A 16,204-nucleotide genomic window follows, 5' to 3' on the forward strand; every position below is an offset into this window, starting at 1 on the left:
GCCGTTGACTTTTTACCCAACGTTTGACCATTCGTCTTATTCAAAAAATTATGTAATTATTATTTATTTTATTGTGACTTGATTCATTATCAAATATTCTTTAAGCATGACATAAATATTTTTATATTTGCACAAAATTTTTTGAATAAAACGAATGGTCAAACGTTGGTCGAAAGGTTAACGGTGTCATACATTAAAATACGGAGGGGTACAATCTAATGAGACTGGGTACAATGGCACAATATAATCCATTGAACGTGACAACAGTAACCCAATGAGTTCTAATAACAACTCGCCATGCTTGACAAGGTAAAAGGCTACTTTCACTCTCAGGGGCGGATCCAGCATAGGTGCTGGGAGGACTGGGTCTCCCCTATCCTACTAGATCACTATTCATAGAAGGAGAGAGAAGGGAAAAAAAGGGAGGGGAGGGGAGGGGAGGGGAGTGAAGGAGGAAGAAGGAGATTAGTTCCAATATAATGTTTTTTCTGGAACTGCCCCTATTCACATCAATTGCTCAACTGGCTAGGTGAGCACTTATCTTTTTAAAGTAGCTCACTCTTTTAGAACTAGCAAAGGTGTTATTAAAAGTTTGCATGCATGTATCTCATGGGTTCGGATTTTAATATTCTCATAGAAATTATTCTCTACATAGGTCTTGGATCACATAATAATTAATTCCACCAGTTAAGCCACTAATCGTTTTAGACTGCACGGACCCCCGGCCGGACTCGACGCGCGTGCCAAAGTGCGTACTACGGCGACACGTTCGAGCTGTTGAGCACCGGGAGGAGATCGATCGATTGATGCTCCTCTCCGAAGTGAAGTACTGACGTTGATATATCGATCACTCTCGATACATACGTATATGATCACCGCACACAAAACTAAACGTGCGCGCGCTAGCTCGATCGTTTCAGTGAGTGTGGTACGCGTACTGTCAATCAATTATGCATGCATGGCGCGCCGATCCCACATCCCCGAAGGCCGTACGCAAGTCGGTACGTGGTCAAGTTGCCCACCTGAGATCAAATCGCATCTCATCCCATCGCATCCCATCGCATGGTGCCCTGCTGCCGAAGGCAAAGCCATGCAACTTCATCCCAAGCCCCCACCCCCCGCGCGCGCGCGCGTGCCCGCGCACATTTACCTCGCCACCGCGTCTGATCGATCTCGCGCGCGCGGTTGCCGGAGAAATCCGGCGTGTGTGCGCGCACATGCATGCGGTCGACGGGCAGGTAGGATTTTCCTTGGCGTGTGGGAACACCGCGCACTGTATCGTGGCGCCTGAACCTACTGAGATGTGGAGAGGCACATACGAGAGTATTCTGCAGCTCGATTGCTACTCCCTCCTACTAGTACTAGATAGGTATAGGCGCTATTAGCCAAAGCTAGTGGCTGAGACCGCGAGGAGGCCGGCTGGGCTCGTGACTTCCGCGCGCGCCAAGCTAAGGCCGTAAGCTAAGCTAGGCGTCGTCGTTGGCATGTGGAACCCAGCCGAACCGGAGCCTCAAATTCCCATGGAAGCATCCACGAACCTTCTCATCGCACACCTCGCTCGATCTCATATCCCCGAAAGAACAGTATGTGTGATGCGTGCTTTGGGGCACTTTGGGCTTACGCGAGGGATCACGAGCTAGTACAGTGGTCCATCACCATCGATCACATGCGTGGTGGTCGTCACGCTAAGGTAGTTTGTAGTGTAAGACTGCCGGTGCCAGTTGACAAGTATACTCCTATGTCAACCACAATTGCATATCGTGCCGTCTTTAGGCAAATATCGAAGTTGGATTTATGCTGATATGGGAGAGAAAATGGGCAAAAAGATAGCTTTATAAGTATTGACCATCGTGCATTATCGAAGAAATAAGATGGGAGGGACGACGATCTTTCTCTGCAGATGTTCGATAAAATTGAAATGGTACATACTGATATATGTCTAAAACTGAAGGGATGACGTGCACAGGTCGAAAAATAGTCTTTTTTTTACCCGGCTAAAAATTCTTGCCTAGATCGAGAAGATACAACAAGCTCATCATTATAAAGCATATAGTACATATCGATCTCTTCATGAATTAATTAGTAATATTTCAACTAATAGTCTCTGCTATTATTTTCATCAAAAGAAATATTATCCTCTGTTATATGCATGTGTTTATTGCATTTGTAATTATATTTGCACAATATTAATTGGTGTTATTTGACAAGCAAGCTGCTGCTACGCAACCCGCTGATTACCATATTGTTTGTGCTGGCTGCGGCGCAGCCACAACCCATGCAGTCGAACAACTCCATCGCTAGCAAGCCTTAAAAAATAGCACATGCTATGCTATCCTTTATTGTATGACATGGCACATATATATGATAAAACCAAACCAATTAATTAAGCATGGTTAAGCAGCTAACTGTGACAACCCGCAATGCATGGTAGCTAGACTTTTTTTTTCTTTTTAAGTGACACCTTACTATTTACAGACGATAATTAAGAGACCGCTACTCCCTCCATCTTAGAAAACCCAACTTTCCCAAAAGTTGTTTTTTTCCGTCGGACGGGGTGAATACAAATCTACAACTGCACAATCTATGTTGAATGCAAAACCGACGATTTGATATGTGGATGCGTATAGCTATGAATCTATATATTTATATACATCTGGATAATTGCGTACAATCAGTTTTGCTCACCTGCCCGAGGAGACAAAAACTATAAAAGTACGTATCACCATTCAAGGGAGGCAAAATAATTCCAAAATAAACAGAAAAACGGTGGGGTTTTGGTTGTTATCAGCTGATGATTTATCCATAGTCTGACTAGCTATCTATAGCTATAGTAACTGGAATACTTAAAAAAGCTTTCACGTTGATCAGAAAAATCTGATGTTGGTTAGATATGTTGTGTTACCAAAAATCCATAGATCACATAAAAATCAGTGTTTAAGTAAAATATACTATTGAAAATAGCAAAGACTCATTAGTTTCGTTCCTATAATTTAGTAATTTATAAATTTGAAATTTATAAATATGAAGTTTCTTTGTATTCATTTTAAAGTCTCGGCTTAGTTTTTCGTTGTTTAGTCTCAAATTAAAAAATACTAATTATTAAGTTGTAGTAATTGATATGGACTCATTTTTAATGACCACAAAATAGTTCCTAAAACAACTAATGTATTCAATATACATTACAATTTTAATTAATAATTAAATTTTCTTATGTTCACAATCTGGCACACCAACAATATTGTCCTTGCAAAAATAAGATCCAACTCTCACGAGTTTACGAGTAGTACTGTTAAACACATACATAGTATACCTATAACTACTTTTCTTTCTTTTTTTTTTTTTGGGGGGGGGGGGGGGGGGTATCTAGCTAGCTACTTTTCTCATGTTCAACCTGGCACACACGAAAGAAAAGGGCATATAGTACATATATATCTGGCCAATGGATAAATGGATAATACCATACATCCATAAGGCAATTTTAAGGTAAGCGATATGCGCGAGTACAACGTGCCACTTTGACTAGTTGCAGCAGCTTCTGGGCTCTAGCTGTGGCAACGAAAGAGAAATTCGTGATCAGGAGATCCACAACGACGCAATAAGGTGCAACTTGCCCCATGAATTGTCGATTTCACAACCTCACAGCGACTTTGCACTGATTTGTTGCGGACAAGCATTGGACTTTCCGTTTCCTGCGCCTTTCTGAAGTCTTTTAGTTTGAGGGCGTACGGGGTGGAGACCCCCTTTCTCTTGATAGGTATAATGCACTTTTTTGTTGGTGGAAATTGATGATGCCCATAGTTGCTCAGGCACAGAGAGATAGAGAAGAAAGAACTCAGCTATAGGTAGGATGACCCAGCCCAATTCAGAGAAAATCTAATCTAGATGATTGTGAAATGTATGGTGCGAAAACACTAGCCCTATTGACATGTAAGTTCATACATATCGGCTGCTAGCTTAGGTCTCAGTTAGTTCATTTATATTAATTAGCAGCACAAATAACACCGAGTGACAGCGATTAGATGGATAAGATCATGCATGCTCTTTATTTAGTGCTTTACATGATTGGAATGGCTGAAAAATTGAGAGATCTCCGCGTTCTTTTAACCCACAATAATATCAGGTAGTACACTTTCTGCTCTCCTGATGTCATTAATTAGCAATTTACTAGGTAACACGCGCTAGTGACAGTGAGTAGTGGCTAATGTAATGTGTGCACCACTAAAGTGAACAAGCTAGGCAAACAGCGATTTCCTAATTAATTAATCAGCACATTCTTCTTGGCTCATTTTAATCACCTGTCAGCGCACTAGCAACGGGGTGAAATGCATAAGCTAGGCCAGAAAGATTGATGCCCTGGCATGGCCTGTTTTGACTTTTAACTTCCCTAGATGAACAAAAAGTCTAAACAAAGAGATTTGTCTCCAAATCTTGCCTACAACAATCTCCCCCTCTTTTTCTATAAAGGGGCAGGAGACCTACGCATAATCTACAGCAATCTCCTGTGGCTAATGCGATAGCTTTCGTTTCCTTTCTTTATTACTGTTAGAGTTGTATGGCAAAGATCTGATTCTTATGCTATGGTATAGGATTGTTTGAAATTGAGTAATTTGTGCTGATCACCTATTCCTACCAAAGTTTTAATTTAGGCCATCTTAAAAGTATTATTTTCACTTTGCGCTAAGTAATTCTGACAAAAGTTGAAGTTTATACCAAGTAACCTACATGTCATGCATTGTGATTAACCATATATGTTACTGTCCATGTATCAATTACATGTGGACCACTTGGTTCAAAGCGCAACATTTACTAACAATACCTAATCAAAGTGAAAAAAAACACGTCAAAGATAATCCAAAGTAAAACTTTGAAAAATATATGGTAAAAAACGTAATTTATTCAAACATCATCTCTATGATTATTTGAGATCAGTCAACCAGTCGAATATTTGTGAAACTCTCAATACAATTATTTTGTGTACTATTACAGTTGTCTACTCTCTCCGTCCCTAAATATAAGGGATTTTGGTTGTATATGACATATCCTAGTACAACGTAACTAGACATCTAAATCTAGATGAGACAAATAGTATTTCTTGATCGTCGAAAATATGTACAAGCACCGATGATTATAGCAACAGAGCCTACACAACCACCTGACTAGCTTTGGAGTTACCTCCTTCATTGTTTATGGTACCAATCGACCTTCCCTTGCGTAGACTCTAGACACCTTAAGTTATATTCGTGAGTACGTTTTTCAAACTATTAAATGATACATTTAATTAAGAAACTTCAAATAAATATATTTAATTATGAAGTTATAATTGTTAATACATAATAATTATGTACTAATCACCCACGTCGTGTTATTCGTGGCATAGTTAAGCTAAACCTAGCATGGTGCTGAGTTATTATCTCTACTTTCCCAACTAACTTCACTCGTTTTTTGCACGTACGTTTTTTAAACTGCTAAACGATGTATTTTTTATAAAAATTTTCTATACAAAAGTTACTTTGAAAAATCATATTAATCTATTTTTCAAATTTATTTTAGCTAATACTTAATTAATCATACACTAAACACTGTTTCATTTTGTGTGCTGGGACACCCGAGACACTGCATTGCTCAAAACGTTTCGAAATGGACGAGGTCGTACATATATGCGTCTCCAAAGTCCAAACCCAATCCCATCTCTATTCAAGAAACAGTACCACAGTACAGTACAATGGTACGGGTGCTAGTGCTAGTGCTAGACTGCCCCTAGCCAGCCGCTGCGCGTGCAGAAGCAGAACAGAACGGACATGTGCAGCTTGCGACTTCCGTCGTCGACGAAACGGACAGACAGAGTGCTAGACGGGCAGTGTCCCAGTAGGAACTAGAAAAGCAAAGCCAAACCCAGGGAAAAAGGTAGAGGAAAACCCTCGGCTCGGTCGGCCGCTCTACTGCTACTGGGTGTGAAGCCTCGCAAGCGGAAAAGCGCGCGCGGCGAGGGAGATCGGCAGCACGAGCACGAGGAGGATTGAACCGAACTACGTCTCGCTCTCGCGCGCCGAGTCGAGTCCACCCGCGTTGACCCGTCCGAACCCGCCCTTGACCTGCTGACGTGTGTGGCGCGGGCGCTGGCACCGCCGCCGCGTCTCGTTGCTCGCCAGACTGTCTTTAATTTGCCGGGGGCCACACCGCCCCCCGCGGCGGCGGCGGTGCATCGCGTTGCGTCGCGTCGCGCGGATCTTCTGCTCCGCCCACGACGATCTCCGCATGCTCCGACTGCGTCTGCGTGTGCTCCCTAAACCGCACGCACCGTGTGAATTGTGATAGTCTGATTAGTGATTTAGATAGCTCGATCAGTGAGCATCCAACTTGGCACTTGGTAATCTTACAATAATAATTCTCCTTCCAGAATGAAAAGAAAAAAAAATGAAGGGGTCATTTTATACGATTTGCGAAAATTGACTTGCTGGTACTGACACGTCAGGCTCAGGCCCCACATGCCTGAAATTGCACGTCGCTGGGGCCAGTGACAATGTCCACATTGGTACTACGTGGTACGTGATTATGCGGGAAGAAATTTCCATGCAACGCTTCCATATTTGTCTGTCAACAATTGGCTCGCCGCTCGCTGTCTTGTGCTTGGGAGTTCACAGTGAGCGTGAGAGCATGCAAAATGCAACACCTACTCATGCCGGCCCGGCGCCTGCGTTGAGTGCAATCGCGCATAGCGCGGTTAGTACCGTCTAGTTACAGCAACAATCTACTACTCGCTATACGTACCTGCATGATCACTGGTCTTTTGTGAAAAAAGAACTCCATGATCACTGATCACTAGTTAAGCAGTCAGGAAAGTTCTAATATGTACTCTTCGTTCCAAAATAATTAACTTTTATACGCAAATTTAGACACAGACTATATCTAGATTCATGTGTAAAAGTTGACTTTGTTTTTGATAGAGGGAGTACTTACATAAATATTTTCAAAGAAATTATATATACACATGTTGATATTTTAATAAGGGCATCTTTAGAGAAAACTTTAACAAGTGTAGCTAGACATTTTCTCGCTCCCCTGAATAGTCTAGATATTTCGACTTCTGAGTAGATAGCTACATAATCCATTAAATGATTGGTGATCTAAAGTTGGCCAACTTATCTAGGTTCTCACCAATTGTGTATTCGCTGAGTGCTTCTCGCGGAATCCAGCTCTCCAAATTTGAGTAAATGAATGTCTAGATGACATGATTTCTCAATTTAAGTACTACTCCTTATATCTCTCAAAATATAAGGACTTTTGTCAATTTTATGACCAATTAAGCAGCGAGATAAAAGTTCATTATGTCCCTTATTAAACAATTAGGAATTGGTGGCTGAATGTTGGGACTAATCCATCCTGGAGTATAAATTAGGGGTTTAAATCTGATTGCACATGTTATATAAATTATAACCAAATACTACTATATATATCACTAAGATTGTAGGACCCAAGGTATAAGTTAATTATTTAAGGGCGGGGCTTGTTGAATTTCCAAAGTTCTTTTATAAGTAACATAAATGATCAGTGCCTAAACTTGTGGGGGTGGTGCCATTTAGGTCCATGAAATTGAAAATTATACATTTAGATCCGTGAACTTTGTTTAATTTACCACTCCCGGTCCAATCGCTCTTTGACACAGCTAACTCCTTAGGTGACGTGCCACGCAGGCAATACTTTTGCGCTTAGACCCCTCCGCATCACAGTGCACCACATATACCCTCTTTAGCTACAGTGACACCCGAATCCCCCTAAAAATATCCCCAAATCCTTCCTCCCTCTCATTCCTCTCCTTGCACATACAGAAAATGATGCCCTAATTAATAATCGTCATTGTTGTGCGCTCCACAATGGTCCTCTTCTTGCACAACGAGCATTTTATCAACGGTACCTTCTTCTGGCGACTATAAGACAAGGACAAGTTTGGAGAAGCCATGGGGATGGCAAGTGTGCAAGCGGCACTACCCCGCCTCCCGCCACTAATTGATCCACACTGCGCTACCTCCCGTTGCTAACCTCGTCGTCAAAACCCTAGCCGATTCAGAGATATTTGGGAGGTTCTGTTTGGAATGCACTGATAAGGGCAAATTATGTAAGAAAATATATACAAAGGGGGATAAAGTGCAAAAATGTTGTCTACGTAGTGCGTCATGTTGGCGGTCAGCCGCGGTCAAAAGGCGATTGAACCGGGGGTGATACACTAAACCAATTTCATGGATCTACACGCGTAATTTTTAAGCTCATAGATCTAAGTGACATCACTCCACACGTTTAGGGACCAGTCATGTATTTTGACATGAAGAGAGTAAAAAAACGATGCAAACAACTTTGAATTTTTCAAGGTTTTGTTAGAAATTAATTCAATTCCCGCCAAACTCCTCTGAAAATTCTCCATTCCAAAGAACTGCTTAGTCGGCAGATGAGGCACACACTTCGCCATCAAAATTGGGTTACAGCCATCATTCCGTTGCTGGCCCAATGATAATCATTTCCCGTTCCGTTTTACCAGTTCAACAATCAGCGACTAGTGTGCTTCCTTTTTCTTTTTTGGACCAATTGGCGTGCTAATTCAGAGATAGATAGAGAAAGAGAGGAGAAAAATATCAGCGAATCAACACCGAGAAAACCTTCTCATGGAAGCTGACAGTTCGCGAGTGGTGCTTAGGTCGGCCCAGCCACGACAATCGCGCGGGGGCTCTTTTCTCAGGTTTTCCACTTTTCCTTTTCCGCTTCTTAATTAATGCAAGTGTGAAACTACGAAGAGGAAAATGTGGCTAGCTTCCATGATTTATTTTAAAATATTTTGGTTCTTTTTTAAACATTTTTTAGGTATACCCTTAGAAAAAATTATCGTAGTAATGGATCACTTCTGGCGCTAATCAGGGTAGTGCCATGGAGGTGGATCAGTGATGAATCTAGAATGAAATTTAAGTATGTGCTCATATTTATGTAAATTATTTTAGCGGCCAAGTAAATATATATATATGCCTATCATTTTTTTAAACTCAATTAATTAATACATAAACAAAACAAAGAAAAAAATGAATTGTATAATAAAATCATGATTCGAAACTGTTGGTGTGGTCCATGGCCATGTCAATAGTTTAACTGTATGGCCAAATTACTTTATTGGTTTTTGAAACATTAAAAATAATTCAACCAAAATTGACAAATTGGTATTCTCAACGTTTACTAATTGGCACATCAGGTACAATCTCAGAATCTGCTCATCAATTATGTGATAAGGATTAACAAGCTAACAAAAAATTTGGTTGATTAATCTCACAACTTTTAAGTTTTCACCATTCTCATTGGCTCTTAGTAATCAGTATTGCGTTCTTGCTTGCAGTGGCTGATAGGTTGGAGGGCAGATCTGGCCCTTAAGCCCTAACTATGAATCCGCCCGTTGAGAGGGGTTCAATATAATGCCGTTGGCAGAGCCATTGGATCTCGGTGCTAATGAGGTTGGTACCTAAAAATGATTCATTTGTGAATACGTTTTTTTCCCAACAATCTATTCATAAAAAGGTTTTTAAAAAGATCAAGATGTAAACAATTCACGCTAGCTCCCCTTTTATTCTTTTAGAGAACACACACTCCCGCTCTCCCTTTTCACTCCCTTTTAATTCCCTTTTCCTTATCTGTGTTTTGAGGTGATGCATGCAACGCCGCTTGGCTGGCTGGGCCCACAGCTCAGTCGCATGCAAGAGTGTCGTAGTGAGCGTAGTAGCAGCAAGCAGTAGCAGTAGAGCTCACTCGCTCGCCATGCGCGTGCCGTGCGGATGGTTTTTAGTGCTTGCAATTTAAAAGCATATCTGCTCGACATCCACTTGGGTTTCAGGGCTTTCAGAGCTGATCACTCCTGCTCTGCTAATGCTAACGTTAATTGTCACTCTCACCCCTCCCCTCGTCTCGTCTAAATTATCTGAACCTGACGAGGTGATGAGTTGCGAAAACAACGTGTGTAGTGTCACGCAGAAGGCCACGCGGATCATCACATCTGGGGAGAGCGAGCCGTGTCGATCGATCGATCCGATGTAACAGCGCACGCGATCGATCTGCACCGAATTCTCGCGGTAGAAAACATCCGTGTCGGCATAAACAAATCGAAGCGATCTCTCGCAAAACGCTCGCTCGCGGTCGCGATCAGCGTAATGATAACCAAGCCAGCCACTGCAACAAAAAACACAGAAAAAAAGGGAGAAGGATCGAGTGCGCGAGGATCACAATTAGCGGCGAGAAATGGGCCGGGGATATTGTGTACTAGTGTACCACTCGGCTCGACACTGGAGCATGCAAAGTGTAGTAATTAATCAAGACTTGACGTCGGAGCTTTGCTTTTATTACCGGTTTCTAGAAGTGTACAGTAATCCTGTCAATCCTACAGAGTTCAGCTCGTACATACAGTAGTGGCAGTACTGTATTTACTCAAAAAGAATGAGTAAAATTTAACGGACAAACTTTAGTAACAGCAGCTTCAACACTAGTATAACGGCTACACTTTAACTTCTTTTTGTTTACCCTAGGAAGTAAAAAAGGAGAAAGAAACGGAAAAGAACTGGAGTTAGAATAGTCTGGGAGCTAGGAGTCCAAAAATGGCATCTTGAGGCGATTAATCTTGTTCTAATCCCCCAGATAGCTTCTCTCCTTCTTCTAATCCGCTTCTCCGCTCCGCTGCGTCCCCGGCGGTTGTGCACCCGCGGGTGTCGCGCGCGCGCGCGCTCGCTCGCCGCGGCGGATTCCCATGGCGGCCGTGCTGACTTTTCACACGGCGGCCTGGGTGGGGCACCACAGCTGGTCGTCCTCCATGCTCGTCCAGAAGCTATCGACGTCGAAGCCGCCGATCTCGAAGTCCGCGACGGCGAGGTCGGGGAAGGTGAGGCCAGGCAGCGACGACTCGGACGTCGTCCACGTCTGCCCGCCCTGGCACGGCGGCTGGGCCAGCTCCAGCTCCGTGTCGCGCATGGCCACGCCGCCAGTGGCGCTGGAGGCGTCGCAGGCGGTGGTGAACCACTCGGCGCCGTCGGCCTGCGTGGGCCAGCTGGGCTGCGCCCCGGCGCCGGAGTCCGTGGACGGCGACGACGACCCGGCCGTGGTGCTCGACAGCTCCGGTGCAGGCGTGCCGCCCGACTGCGCGCCGCCGGCCGCCGCGCAGTACTCGGCTGGCCAGCAGCTGGCATCGGGCGCCGGGAGCTCCGGCGACTCGTAGAGCCCGTCGGAGCCGCCGTGCTGCCACGACAGGGGCGGCGTGTCGGCGCCGCCCTCCTGCTGCTGCTGCTGCCCGGCGGCGGCGGCCTGGATGCGCTCGACGAGGCGGGGCATCCAGAGGTAGCGCATGACGTCCTTGAACTGCTGGCTGTTGACGTCGCACTTGAGCTGCTTGGCGTGCTTCTGCACCCGCGTGCGCCAGTAGTTCTTGATCTCGTTGTCGGTGCGTCCCGGGAGGTGCTGCGCGATCTTGGACCAGCGGTTTCCCCACCGCGAGTGCAGCTCCAGGATGAGCAGCTGCTCCTGCGGCGTGATGTTGCCTCGCCGGAGGTCGGGGCGGAGGTAGTTCAGCCACCGGAGCCGGCAGCTCTTGCCTGTGCGTTTCAGCCCTGCATGACAACAACCAAAAACCAAGATTAATTTTTCTCTTCACGTCACATCAAAATATTCACATGTAGTACACCATTGCTAATACATAGTATGCAGCAACTAATCAATTATATACTAATGCAGTTATACGCATACGACGACGGCAGGATGGATGATGTAACGGGGAAGGGATGAGCAACTAAAAATATCCCTATGAACAATGCTAGCTACGCTGCTAACCACTAAAAATTCTCTCCCCTTTCCCTCTCACTCACTATAGCTTCTAGCTTAGCTGGTTGGCTGCTAGAGAACTCAGGGTAGACTCGTAGCTATCTGTGTTTCCAGAAATCAGCATGTAGATGCAAGAGCGACTGGTACTTTGCGTCCTATAATTGCTCATCAGGCTAAGCATGTACGGACACTCAGCTCATGGAATTGATCGATGTGTGCGTGCATGTAATTTATGGTGGAATTGGGAGCTCGATCGATCGAGATCGCGATCCTACCTGCTGATCGGGCGAGCGAGTTCCAGCGGCCCTCGCCGTGCGCGGCGATGTAGTTGACGAGCAGGAGGTCCTCCTCCACCGTCCACGGCCCGCGACGCAGGTCGCCGCCCATCACCTCCTCCTCGCTGCTCGCGTCCCTCTCGTGCGCCATGTCCATCGTCGACCGATCCGGATCAAAATCCCTCCCTTTCGAGTCTCGATCGATCCTCGCGGGCTAGTCGATTGATCGGATAGATCAAGCTAGTAGCTAGATCGAGCTCAGGAGATTCTGGTTGTTGTGCTTTGGTAGAGGGGTACTATATATGCGCCGTTGCTGTGCTCTCTGGATAGATGGATGGATGGATGGATGTGTGCTGCGATGAAACTGGCGGGAGACGGGGAGGGAGGTGTCGGGGTTTATATAGACGGGAGGAGCGCGAGGAGGAAGAAGAAGAAAGAAGAAAGAGGCGGGTAGGCTGGGCTGGACGACTTGGAAAGAAAGGACCATGTGGGGGAGAACGCCGCAACCGGGGAGATTAGTTTACGCCTTTTTTGAAGTTTTTTTTTCCCTTCTTCTTCTTTAAAAGCCAAAAGTTTAGGCGATTAACCCCCATCGTGGTTAATTAGGGCTAATCAAGCGATTAGGGTTAATTAACCACGCCGCTAATTTAATCGCCCGCGTACGTACGTACACGGGTTGGAGAGACTCGGGGGACTTTTGCGGTGGGTTTGACCCGTTGACTCGTCCAGCTGTACAGGCGTACAGCTCACTCGCGCGCGCTACACGCGCTCTCGCCGTCTGCCTACGCGGGCCTCTGCCGCTGGGGCCCACCTGGGTCCATTTCTGTCAGCCAGTTGGGAGCTACCTCTGCTTCTAGTTCCGGTGGGAAAAGAGATACGGAGTAACTACGTATACCTTATAGCCATGGAATACACGACTGATGATGGTACAGATATACTGCCACTAGCGTATACTACTTCTTACTACTACTAGCAGTATTGGAGCATCTGTGGCAAATGGGCACAATAATTGCTGCTGCACAAATCACAAATACTAGTACGTATACTATCGGTAGTGTAGTACACCGGTACGGACAAGTAGTGGTATTATCGCAAACATGCGTGTACACCTCTAGTACAGTGCGTCTGTGCATCACCATGGTTCTACACTCCAGTCGTAGGTGGTAGCTGGAGTATATTGTAAAATATCAGGGCATCCACAATGATTATCTATAGACTCTCTACAAGATATCCATATCAGTATATTTTCCTACTTGAAAGAGATTAAATGAAGAGAGAGAGAGTAAAACTATCTAATAACTTGGAGATAGTCTATAGAGAAAAACGAGGCAATGGATGAGAGAGCTATAGATATCCATGTAGACATACTATTGAGATGGTTTACTATTAGTCTAGTCTATTGCTGAGATGTACATATTTTATAGAGAGCACCTTACTTTACCATTGCGGGTGCTCTCAGGTTATATTTAGGGTTCACAGAACCGCTTGTGAAACTTGGAGGTTTCAAAGATGGATAGAGTTGATGATCCGCTTAGTAAACCAACAGAAGTTAATAAAATTAAACCAAAATTTAAACTATCTGACAATTTTTTAAATTTATGTGGTTTTGAAAGGACTCCGTGTGCGAAAGGGCTTGTAGCCTAATGGTTACAAGAGCCTCAGTAGCACCTGAGGTCCACATAAATCGTCAATCTCTTCAGGATTTGCCAGCCCAATCTTCAAAGATGCTCATAGGGGTAGGGTTTGTGTGCGTGTGTTCATAGGAGTGAGTGTGCATGCGTTGTGAGTGTCTGCGTTGTACTGTGTAATTCTTAAAAAAAAGAAAAAAGAAAGGACTCCGTGTAAACCTGTTGGTCATGTACGGTTTTCAAACCAATGGTTTTACGGATCCTGGTTATAAGTCCTATCCTATCCGATCCGAGTGAGATACTATGCGTTTCTCTAAAACACAGAAATTATAAAATTAAATTGCACTAGCTTATTTTATTAAAAAAATGGGAAAAATCATGTTTGGAGCTAGCACATAAACTTCAGCTGACACCATAAGAGGTGTATGCGATTATGTACTATTTTCAGTCAAGAATATTTGATGCTAACGTTGTTATATTAGTGGCACTACTGTCAAATTTTATCGACTAAATAAATTACTATCTTATTAAAAATATCGTATTAATTGGATAAAGAATTTATTGGATTATAGTGAGTCATGATTAAATTAATTGTGTTACATACGTACATCTATCTAAGAGTTATATACCAAATCGGATTCTACACTTAAATTTAGCATAGCTCAATATTGCACAGAAAAACAAGCTACTTACTCCCTCCGTAAAAAAAAAAAGACAAACCATGGATTCCCGTGTCAACGTTTGACTGTCCGTTTTATATGAAATTTTTTTATAATTAGTATTTTCATTGTTGTTAGATGATAAAACATGATTAATACTTTATGTGTGACTTATCTTTTTAATTTTTTTCATATTTTTTTTAAATAAGACGGACGGTCAAACGTTGGACATGGAAACCAGAGTTTGTCTTTTTTTTTTTTTTGGAACGGAGGGATTATGTGTGATGTCTGAAAGAAGCCAGAAACTTCAGCTGCCAACCCGGTAGATGAGATTGCTTGTACATATTGAGCAGCAAAATTGACTTGATCAGTCGCAGAATTTCGACTATTCCAACCAGGAGATCATTGTTGGTGGCCGAAACGTTCGGCAAATGTTCATCTCAGAGCCACCGCCTCTTCGCCGAGCTTCCCCCGTATGAGCTCCCTAGGTCCCCTCTGCGCCGCGCCGCCGCCTTATCTATCCATCAGGAAGAAGAATATCCCGAAAGATCTTCGCATGATTTGCGACGATCGAGACGAACAAGATCGCCTCACCTCTCCAGACGCGTGCAGCTGCAGCAAAAGCCTAGCTGGCTGGCTATAGCCGCTGCATGCTACGGCTAAACTGATCGATCGATATCGACAGCGATCTGTAATTCCCCTGCACACACACACAACACCCCCTCACGCGTCAATTAATACACATCGTCCAGACGACGTTACGTACGTACATATACGCGTTTGTCACACTAGGGCGGCAGCAATGCATTTCCGCTCGATCGATCCAACTTTCGCGGTGCAACAGTGTGAAAGTTGCTGTACAACAGCAGGCAGCAGCTAAAGTTGATATACACAGCGCCCCCCGCTGCACTGTTTCCACCGTACATCGCGCGCGCGAGGAGGAGGATTTTTGACCCATTTTGCTCGGATTTTAGCTCCGACAAACCGATCGATCGATTGACACCGCGAGCGATGCGAGAACCAGCGGTTTTTTTTGTCAAGACGTGGAAGACAAACTCCACACATGCGGTTTGTTTTTTCAAAACAAGATAATTGAAAGGTACTAGTAAATCGGTACAAGTGTTCTAGTATTAATTGGGCGGAGTCGTCCTTGACTATTTAGTACTACTAGTATAGAGATGATGGGAGAGTCAACCCCAACTGGCAAGAGTCATATTCTCTCATTGATCTGCCGGGGTCTGTGTGAAACAAATTTAAAAGTCCCAAGTTGCAGCTTTGTATACGCAGGAAAAAAACGGATGCTGAGAAGAAGAGATCGGTGTGGTCGGATTCCACACCGGGGTTGAAAACTTTGGCAGCTTGAATTGGATTCTTATGTGCCGTTTTTTCAACACATGGAGGTGCTGTTTTTTTAAATTTATTTTCCAACTCTCTGTTTCTATTTTATCCCCTGTTTTTTCAACACAAATCAGTTTCAGGATGGTACACTTGCTCACTTGCTTGAGAATCCGGTTTGATTTTTAAGCTTTGACAGGCTGCTGCAGCGGTAGAGTAGTATAGTATTGTTTTTATTTCGAACGATCAGCAGTATAGTATTGTTGGTTTGGATTTTGTCCATGCACTTGGCGACTTGTAAATTTGTAATTTTAAACGAGAAACCGGACCAAATCTGCCAATCAGATGGCGTCCACGGTTTGATTCCCCTGCCAGCTTGGCCTAGTCTGTTTTGTATTTGCAGAGCTATGCTGATTGCTGTAGTTCTAGTAGTTGTAGTAGCTCGCAAATAAAGGTCAAAGTGTTTGCTGAGTTGGAC

The 16,204-nt window shown here is 44.1% G+C and overlaps 1 protein-coding gene across 1 annotated transcript; it reads right to left on the minus strand.

Annotated features, from left to right (window-relative positions):
- Nucleotides 1-10,334: 10,334 nt before the first annotated feature.
- On the minus strand, nucleotides 10,335-12,570 carry LOC127765111 (transcription factor MYB2). Its single transcript, XM_052289941.1, has 2 exons — nucleotides 12,105-12,570; nucleotides 10,335-11,618 (listed from the first exon to the last, which is right to left on the minus strand). Exons 1-2 carry the CDS (start codon nucleotides 12,259-12,261, stop codon nucleotides 10,786-10,788), a joined length of 990 nt encoding a protein of 329 aa, XP_052145901.1. The 5' UTR covers nucleotides 12,262-12,570; the 3' UTR covers nucleotides 10,335-10,785.
- Between the last annotated feature and the right edge of the window lie 3,634 nt (nucleotides 12,571-16,204).

The sequence above is a fragment of the Oryza glaberrima genome, chromosome 3, assembly GCF_000147395.1.
Source record: "Oryza glaberrima chromosome 3, OglaRS2, whole genome shotgun sequence".
Lineage (NCBI taxonomy): Eukaryota > Viridiplantae > Streptophyta > Magnoliopsida > Poales > Poaceae > Oryza > Oryza glaberrima.

Excerpts from the sequence above, each read along its gene's own strand:
- LOC127765111 (XM_052289941.1), bottom strand. The coding sequence starts at position 12,261 with ATGGACATGGCGCACGAGAGGGACGCGAGCAGCGAGGAGGAGGTGATG. Across the intron at positions 11,619-12,104 it reads CTCGCTCGCCCGATCAGCAG|GGCTGAAACGCACAGGCAAG; the intron begins GTAGGATCGCGA and ends GTTGTCATGCAG.